The 8,790-nt window shown below is 45.9% G+C and overlaps 1 protein-coding gene across 1 annotated transcript; it reads right to left on the bottom strand.

The window, feature by feature from the left end:
• Nucleotides 1-6,637, bottom strand: TMEM254 (transmembrane protein 254). Its single transcript, XM_058029620.1, has 4 exons — nt 6,507-6,637; nt 4,870-4,973; nt 3,624-3,683; nt 1-1,522 (listed from the first exon to the last, which is right to left on the bottom strand). The coding sequence occupies exons 1-4, from the start codon at nt 6,606-6,608 to the stop codon at nt 1,402-1,404; spliced, it is 387 nt and encodes a 128-aa protein (XP_057885603.1). The 5' UTR covers nt 6,609-6,637; the 3' UTR covers nt 1-1,401.
• Nucleotides 6,638-8,790: the final 2,153 nt, after the last annotated feature.

The raw sequence follows: 8,790 nt of genomic DNA, 5'->3' as shown, positions 1-8,790 counted from the left end.
TTCTTCTTCACTTTTTTAAAACCTTTATTCCAGGGTCACAGACTAAGACAAAAGGTTACACAGTAAAACATAGCTCAGGCTCTTGACATTCCTGTTGGATTTCTAGTCACTAAATGAGTTTTTACTTCTCTATAAAATATTTAAGTTAAACAGTTTGCTATTAGACAACAACAACACCACCCAAAAGACAAACAAACCACCATTTCAAACCCTTCAGTTCTCCATGCTTTTAGTACCCACTGAAAGCAAAAACTTAATGTATCTGTGGTTGAATAAGGCTTCCCGTATAGAAGTGTTACAGCCTGGAGGTACTGCACAAAGTTACTTGTTACCACCTTGTGGAGCTCTTAGAGGTTAAAGAACAACCTTTTCTTACCCTTTCTTCCACAACAGCATCATGGCAAGTGGCATGGTAAAACTTCTCCCCACACCAGAGTTAGTACTTTAAATAGTTATTCCTTTTAAAAGTGCTAAAACTACACAGGCTAAATTCTTGTTCAAATATTCAAAAGTAAAAGACAATCTGATGGAAGACTCACTACACATACAGGCAATACTCTTGAGATGTGCTTATGATGGTCTCTCAACCTTAGGTTTTAAAGACCAGCATCTGGGAACCAGTGGTGTATGTTTATTCACTGTTTATTCATCTAATTTCATTTTTGATTGATATTTTTTTTCCTTTAGGTAATAAATCACTTCTCAAAAAAGCTGCCCTCAAAGCTACTTTATACGATAATAACTCATAACTTAAAATCTTCACTACAAAGATGAGGTCATGCTGCATGAATTGTAAGGCACTTGTATTAAACCAAGTTAAAGTGCTTCGTGTATCCAAGCTCACTGTCCCTCATCCTGAGCTGAGACCCGGTCTTTTCAATGTGCCTGCAGCAGTACAGTGGTCTGTCCTCTGTGGAACAAAGTAAGCAGACAAAACAAAGTGCAAAGAGCAGGCTTTAACAACAGTGTCAGTCCCATAGAGAAAATATAGGTAAATTTAAATCCTATTACAAAACAGGTGCAAGCTGCCTTGTGGCTGTCAATAACCCTCCCTGTTGTAGAACAATGAAAAGGTGATTTATCAACCACTGCTACCAGCTGTCAGTGACAGAATACACATGTCAAAATCTGAAGAGGAGCAACTTCTGGCTTCTTGCATAACAAATAGGATTAAAATTTGGCAGTGCTAAGACTGAAGAGCTGATTTTCTACTGAACTATCCACAGGGCCCTGTGAATTTTAATGGTGTTGCTTAGTAAGAGGAGAGCTGCTTGGGTAGAAGGGCACTGCATCATACAGCAGGAATGTAATTTAGCTAATTATAGCACCTAGACATGTATGTGGGGGTCTTTTCAGAAAAATGAGATTAGGTATGTGAGAGGTGACCTCTTGCATTGTCTTCTAGTACTGCTTCTTGTCTGCAGGCTTGTAAGACACCAGGAGACCGAAGGAAGCGTATCCAAATAAAAGGGTCTGAACAAACCACTGAAACTGAACAGCTGGGTCAGTGATTCCTTTGGCTCTGTAACAAAAACACAAAATGTGTCAAAAAACTTATGCTCCTGCAGGCTGTACTGGTACTTATAAAGTAAGGTAAGCTATCTCTACCCATCCTTGAGATTCAGACTGGATTAGAACATTTCAGTTCAGCACATTAGTTTCCATCTACTGAGACATTTTTGTGCTAACTAAACATACCAGTTCTTGTGGTTTTAGGATTTTAAGCTATTTATTGAACAAAAGTTCTTTCAGACATTCTATACATGCAATTTCCTCAATGATATATAAATTGCAATCTCCATCTGTCCTATTTGAAATTACTTATCCCAGAAGTTTGTGTACAAAGAAGCAAGAAACTGGAGTAGCTTAATATTGATCTTAATACACAAGTCTGAATATAATTTCTTGCTGACTGTGTTAGTCAAGGGAGACTATGCTGGCAGGGCAGAGACCTGACAGTAACTGTGTGATGGAGGATGGAAAAACACTGCTACCTGAGTTTGTGGCTAGACAAAGACAGGTAACAGGGCTGAAGGCACTTCACTTAATTTATAAAGAAGAGACCTTTCTATGATAGTTAGTTTCAATATAACATAGATGACCTTTTCTGTATGTCACAGAAAATGTCATTTTCTCCTCCATTGTTCTTGAGAAGTACTCCTACTGAAAGGAACAAGTATAAATACAACAGCAAACCCAAGGGGTTTCACATTTCCTGTAAACAATTCCATAGCTGTGGGTTTTTTGTTTATAATCCCAGCTGCAGTGTTTTCAAATTAGTGCAAAACCTAGAGAACAAGGGCTTAGGAAATTTACCTGTTGCTACAAGACAAGCTTAATGAATAGACCATGTGCAGCAATACAGGCAAAGAGCCAATGACAGTACTACTGCTGATGAACAAATTTGTATCTGAGTCCTCACACTGTTTGTGCCTCCTTTGTGATGTTGCCAAGTAGACACAACTTTTACGTAAGTAAAAATAAATGGTGTTTGGTGCTCACAGAAGTACAAGTGCTAGGTAATCTAAAGCAGCACTCCTGATGAGATGATGATGGGCAGCCCATCTCTGATTTTTTTTTTTTGTGCGTTTTAACACTACTCTGTAAAACTTCATTAGTAAAATTAATTACAATACACTCATTTGGTATGTTCACTGGTAGTCAAGTTTCCTCGTACTAGAAAGAATTGCCTTAGGCCCAGATACCCATTTATTTGCACACTCAGTCTTAAAATGGCAATCTGATAAACATGACGTTTTTACTAACTCTCAATTTGAAGGCAGAAATTCTTCATCCATATTCTACTATTTAAAAAAAAAGACCAAAAAAAACCAAACAACTTATGCAGCGTTCCATGAAACAAAATCCTGCTGCTTCCAAGAGCTGTCACCTGAGAAGCCTGGGACAGACAGCAGTGAATGACCCAAATGGAGTGGGAACCCATCGTGGCAAACAGACTGGCCTGACTCTGCAGAGCATGGGAACCCAATGAGTATCTCCATTGTTTTGAACTACTGCAACCACAAGTGAACAGAAGGATGTGTTTGGACAGCACTCCTTTCCAGGTACGTGGTTATCCTAACCTAAGATTCAGATGGCTTTGCTTGTATGGTCTGACTGGTTCCAGGATTTTATCCCAGGGACCTGCAGATGCAAATAGATCTGAAAGAGTCCCCAAATGAAAGTGCCCAGCTGTGTTCCCACAATACAAGTGTGATTAAGTGTGTAATTAGCAGTATCGCAATCCTGATGGGGTAAGATCTGATAAAATTCTAACACCTGAAGTTACCAGACTATTTCTACACTGTCCATTGTTCCCTCTGCCTCCTGAGCAGCAGTGTCACCCAGTGAACAGGGAGTTCAGAGGCTGCCACACAAGCTCTGGCAGCTTGTGCAAGGTGCCAGCCCTTGGTTTTGCTGCCCTGCACAACAGCAACCACTGGGAGAGGTGGCAGCAACCAACTGTGGAGCACAGCAAGCTATCACTGCAGCAAGGATTTTACCAGCATCCTCTGGATTCCCTGCTGCTGAGAGCCACCACAATCAGTCTGTAGCCTATGTTACTTGATTCAGAAACCCCTTACAGAGAGCCTGTGTTGGAGTGAGAAGAGGGAACAACTTACTGGCATAACTTAATACCGTAGAGGGCTTCCACTATGTGAATCAACCAGGATATCCAGAACCTGGCGGAAAGAAAACATGGTTTATGTTGCTGAAAATCAGGGAGAAGACTGTTGGATCAAAGATGCATTATGCAGAGAATATAAATCTGGAAGCACTGAAGCAACAACCTATTTTAACCTAGAAAGGATGTTTTTCATCTTGAAAAAACCCCACAAGTGTACACTTAAAGGAGCTGAAGCCCACTGAGAAAATGAGGGCAACTGTAACTTGTGCAATAAGCCTTGACCTGCTATTTGAGATGTCCACTAGGCTTCCAAAATTTTCAGCAATCAGATTAAGCCAAAAAGCAAATGCTTAGTGAAAACAGTACAAGTTAATCTTAGCTAAGCATGCAAAATCTATCCTTTTACTTACTTAAAAATAAGTACTTTTAGTGGTCCTAAGGAGCTACTTAAGTTTTTACAGCTTTAGTTCTACGAAAACAACTGTGTGTATAGATGCAGAAGATATAATGTGACTTGATAAGCCACACTTGGTCTACAAATTTTTATATAGATGCTTTTGTAGGAAAAAAAAAAATAATATATTCAGTTAGGATCAATTAAATACCTTGCTAAAGCAAAAGATGCTCTGAGAAAAGATGAAGGTTCTACATGATACATAAAATAAACAAGAAAGCCCTACTGATTTCTGTCTTTACAGGAAGCCAGTGAGCTGAAGCAAATATTTTCTGGCCCTTTTGTTAATTACAGTAGCAAAAACTTAGTTTTGTAACCCAGCAAAACAGCATTATGCAGTTTGTTCAGCAGGTTATTTCTCATGTAGATCAGGAGAAGTGAGGACCAGGGTAGAAAATGTTCTTTAACTGAAGCTGGATAAAAAAGATTCCAAAAGAAAGAACTGGACTGCCGAGTAACAACTAGAGAAGAAAAAGACTTGCAGTAGATGGTACAAGTATAACTTTGGACTAATAACTGTCACCAAAAGTAGTATCTTAACATTTTTCCCTTTCTTGTTAAACCATCAGTGATGCCAAATTCGAAGGTGAATTTTTAAACTATCAACCTGGTCTTAGCCTGTCTAGTCCTCTACATACTTATTACCCCACACCCTTAATTGTAATGAGCTTGAAAGGAGAGCTCTTTAAATCTAATTAACAACTGGGTTACAGGAAAGCTTGCTAATACACACTAAGTACAGGAGTCAGAGAGAGGCAAAATAATGATACTGTCAAATATAACTTACCCGTAGCATACCCATTTGTGGTGGTGTTCCACTAAATAATTGAGGAAGGTACCAAATAATCCCAAGTAACTATAAGGTATAGTTGAAGGCCAAAGTGTTACCCACTGGGAAAAAAAAATAAAGTTATCTTACTTCAAGGTAGAAGTACTATCAATTAAACCTTCAATATAGCTTTATTTTTGAGCCCCATGAGTTCAGAGCTCATTTATTCATAGTGCTTAAGTTCTTCCACTCCATTAACCTTGTCCAAGGACCATATTCTTCCAGTAGCCCTTGAAAGATTCCAACTAGGAAACTTCTATGCCTTGACATACCAGATGCCAATGGGATAAGTTTAAGGTTGCTGTCTGGGGACCAAGAGTGCATCTGCACGTTAAGTGGTATTTAGGTTGTAAGCTCATTACCTATTAGACATGGAAGCTGCAAAACCTACATTGTCTTTGTCCTGAAGAAGTTAATCTGAGGCAAGTGACCTGAGGAGGCCAAACCATGAGTACACTGTTTAGGAGGAATAGCTATCTAAAACTAGGGGATCAGTCTTTCTTTTTTCATCCCCTAAAAAAGAAAATGTCAGATTTTTGTTTATTTTTAACAGGGCACAGAAGAAAGCTGAGCACGAATCCCAAGACCAGAGATGCAGAATTCCTTTCCCGGTTTCTCTCCTGTCACAGAGCTGTCTGCAGTGTTTAGCACTGTGCACGCCGATTTCCACAAGCCAGGAGGAGAGCAGGCAGTGAGGGATGAGCTGTGCACTTCAGAGGCCACTGGGGACATAAGGTAAGCACCAGGCCAAAGTTCACACTGCCTTATCTTGCTTTGGTATATCAACACTGCAGTTTCTCACTATATGTACATTCAGCTATGCCAAAGATGTGGTGAGGTGATGATTTTAAACAGGGAATCTGCTTAAAGCTCATTCTTGTTTCTTTTGAAACAGCCCAACAATTGTTTTGTGAGTGGCTTGACGTGCCTTGACTATCATTTTTACAGTGGTGGTTCCCAAGTTTAGAAAATCTGCGCAAACAGAAAGAAAATCACAACATGTGAAAGTCAAGGGATGACTTTCATAAACTTGCCAGAAACGTCAAAAAGCCATTAATATCCCTGCTCCAGTAATCCAAACTAACTTAGCTGAAGTCTGGTTTTGGAAATTAACACAGCGTGGTGACCGAACGCGTGTGTTTTCCAACACCACCAGTTCGCACAGCCTGTGCCCAAAGCCCTCCCCTGTAAATGCCCCTTGGGGACTGACATGTCCCCCAGCTGTCCCGGAGCCGTGCTGCTGCTCGGTGCCGCAGCTCCCAGCGCTGGCAATGCCGCAGCCCTTTCCCGGGCACCTGCCCCGCACGCCCTCGCTGCTGCCGCCCGGGATGCTCGGACCGGGCCCGGGACGCGCCCGCAGCGCCACGGCCTCGCCTCCCTTTACAGACCGGCTGCTTTCTCCCTCCCTCTGGCCTTCCTGCATGGCTCTGTCCAGCCTCCTCCGGCCTGGCCCAAGCAGCACCTCCAGTTTCCTTTTTCTCCCCGTTTATTTTAGGGAGCGGCGTTTCCGCGGATACGGGGACGGTGCAGGGCACCTGTTCCACGCACCCCGCGGTTTCTGACCCATCTCCCTCCCTCCCCGCGCCGCTCCTTACGCCGAGGAGGATCATGCCGAAGATGATGGCGACCATCCAGATGAGCCGGGAGCGCTGGAAGTGGCAGCTGCCATCGCGGCCGCGCTCCGTCGCCGCCGCCATGCCGCCGGGCCGCGCTGTGAGCGGAGGCCGCGCCGCCGCCGCTAAGGCCGGGCTGGGGGAGGCGGGGCCGGGGCGGGCCCGGCGGGCGGAGGCGGAGCGCGGCCTCGCCCAGCGCCGGGCGGGCACTGCCCTCGGGCCCGGGCGGGGGGCGGCCCGGCGCCGATGTGTGTGACCGAGTGTCAGTACCCGGTGTGGCGCAGTGTCGCCTCCTGTGCTTGGCCTCTGCAGGCCCAGGCTCAGGGCAGAGTGGCTGGGAAGTGGCCCAGCGGAGAAAGAGCGGGAGTGCTGCTCGGTTCTGGCTGAACAGGAGCCAGCAGCGTGCCCGCTGGGCCGGAAAGGCCAATGCCATCCTGGCCTGGATCAGCAAAGTGTGGCCAGCAGGACCAGGCAAGGGATCATCCCCCTGTACATGGCACCAGTGAGGTCACACCTCGAGTGCTGTGTCCATTTCAGGGCCCATCAGTTTGGGAAGGATTCTGAGCTGCTGAGCTGGAATGTGTCCAGAGAAGGGCAGAAAGGCTGCTGAGGGGTCTAGAACACAAGCACTGTGAGGAGCAGCTGAGGGAGCTGGGGTTGTTTAGCCTGGGGAAACCTTATCACTCTGTACAACTGCCTGAAAGTAGGGTGTGCCAGGTGGGAATTGGTCCCTTGTCCCAGGCAGTCGGTGGCAGGACAAGAGGACATAGTCCAGAACCACACTAGGGCAGTTTGGGGTGATTCGACGCCGAAACGGGCTGCCCAGGGAGGTGGTGGTGTCACCGTCCCTGGAGGTGTTTAAGAAAAGACTGAACATGGCACTCCGTGCTATGGTCTAGTTGAAAAAGTGGTGTTCAGTCACAGATTGGACTTGATGGTCTCAGAGGTCTTTTCCAACCTAATCGATTCTGCGATTCTGTACCGAACACAGCGTGGAACAGCACAGAAGTTGTAGTGAGCTTTTCAGCTTGACTCGTTGCTGCTTTCCTGCAGGGTTTGCCTAGGGGTGAGGAAATGCAGGCAGTGGGGATCAATCGCAGCAGATGGGCCCGCCATGCCCGCCCGGCTCCCGGGCAGCCCCGGCCCGGCCCGGCCCGCGCCGCAGGGCCCGCAGCGCCCTCTCGTGGCCGCGGGGCGGAGGCGGCTCCCGGCCGTCCCCGGTGCCCCCGGACTGTCCGGGCACACCCGGAGCGCACACTGCCCTGGCGCTCGCTCCTGGGGAAAATAAACAGCTACTGACCTTCCCACCACTGGGCACTTCAGTCTTTATCTAGAACATTACAGAGTGCCTTCCCTTTTGAAAACTGGCGATTCGAAGCCTATTAAATCCAGCATTTTCTATCCTGTGCCCTTTTGGGAATGTGGTCTCGGTGATGAGTCAGCAGGGCCTTGGGAAAGGTGCTCAGGGGTAGAAACGTTGCGGGTGGGTTGGGCGGGTTTCTGCTTTCCTTTGAGCTCTGCTACTTGTTTGCTTGGCATGACTGACAGTGTAGAGACAATGTCAAATGTTGGCTGTGCTCTTGTTTCTCTTTGCAAGAAGGCTAAACACACTGCTCTGTTAATTATGTGTTAATGACATACCTGTGCTTTTCCCCCCACTTTTTCTTTTTTTCCTCCTTTTTCTGGGGTGTTTGGAGATTACAAGATAATTTGGTAAAAAATCCTTCTGTGCTAAAATTGTTGCTGGGAATCCCATCTACAAAACCCAGTGAGGTTGGCTATGTGAACTTAAACCTGATTCATAAATTTCCCTGTGTTGCTTTGCTGATGCAGGAGAGAAGAGCGTGTGACCCCATGTACATCTTAGTATCTGGGAGAAATTTCTGAAATTAAACTTTTTGTGGTTTTTTTTTTCTCCCGGGTTTGTTTGGTTTGCTTTGCTTTGGTTTGTTTTTAGTAACCCATTCGTTAATTTCTTCCTCTTTAGAACTTTCTACACAATTGCTTCTCCAAAGGTGGAGCTGAGCTCCTGATCCGGACCGAGCTGTGCGGCAGGAGAGCGTGGGAATGGCCCGGCCCAGGAGAACCCACCGTGCCCGGCCCAGGAGAACCTACCGTGCCCGGCCCAGGACCGGACCATCCCCGCGGTCCCAGCACGGTCCCTGCTTGGGAATGCGGCCAAAAGGCGGCCGGGGCTGCAGGGCTGCGCTCACTGCAGGGCTGCTCTCGCTGCAGGGCTGCTCTCGCTGCAGGGCTGCTCTCACTG

Source organism: Melospiza georgiana, chromosome 8 (assembly GCF_028018845.1).
Source record: "Melospiza georgiana isolate bMelGeo1 chromosome 8, bMelGeo1.pri, whole genome shotgun sequence".
Taxonomy (NCBI): domain Eukaryota; kingdom Metazoa; phylum Chordata; class Aves; order Passeriformes; family Passerellidae; genus Melospiza; species Melospiza georgiana.
The sequence above is the reverse complement of the archived record's forward strand: the minus strand, read 5'-3'. Positions and strand labels throughout refer to the sequence as shown.

Excerpts from the sequence above, each read along its gene's own strand:
- TMEM254 (XM_058029620.1), bottom strand. The coding sequence starts at position 6,608 with ATGGCGGCGGCGACGGAGCGCGGCCGCGATGGCAGCTGCCACTTCCAG. Across the intron at positions 4,974-6,506 it reads TCGGCATGATCCTCCTCGGC|TGGGTAACACTTTGGCCTTC; the intron begins GTAAGGAGCGGC and ends TTTTTTTCCCAG. Across the intron at positions 3,684-4,869 it reads CACAAATGGGTATGCTACGG|GTTCTGGATATCCTGGTTGA; the intron begins GTAAGTTATATT and ends TCTTTCCGCCAG.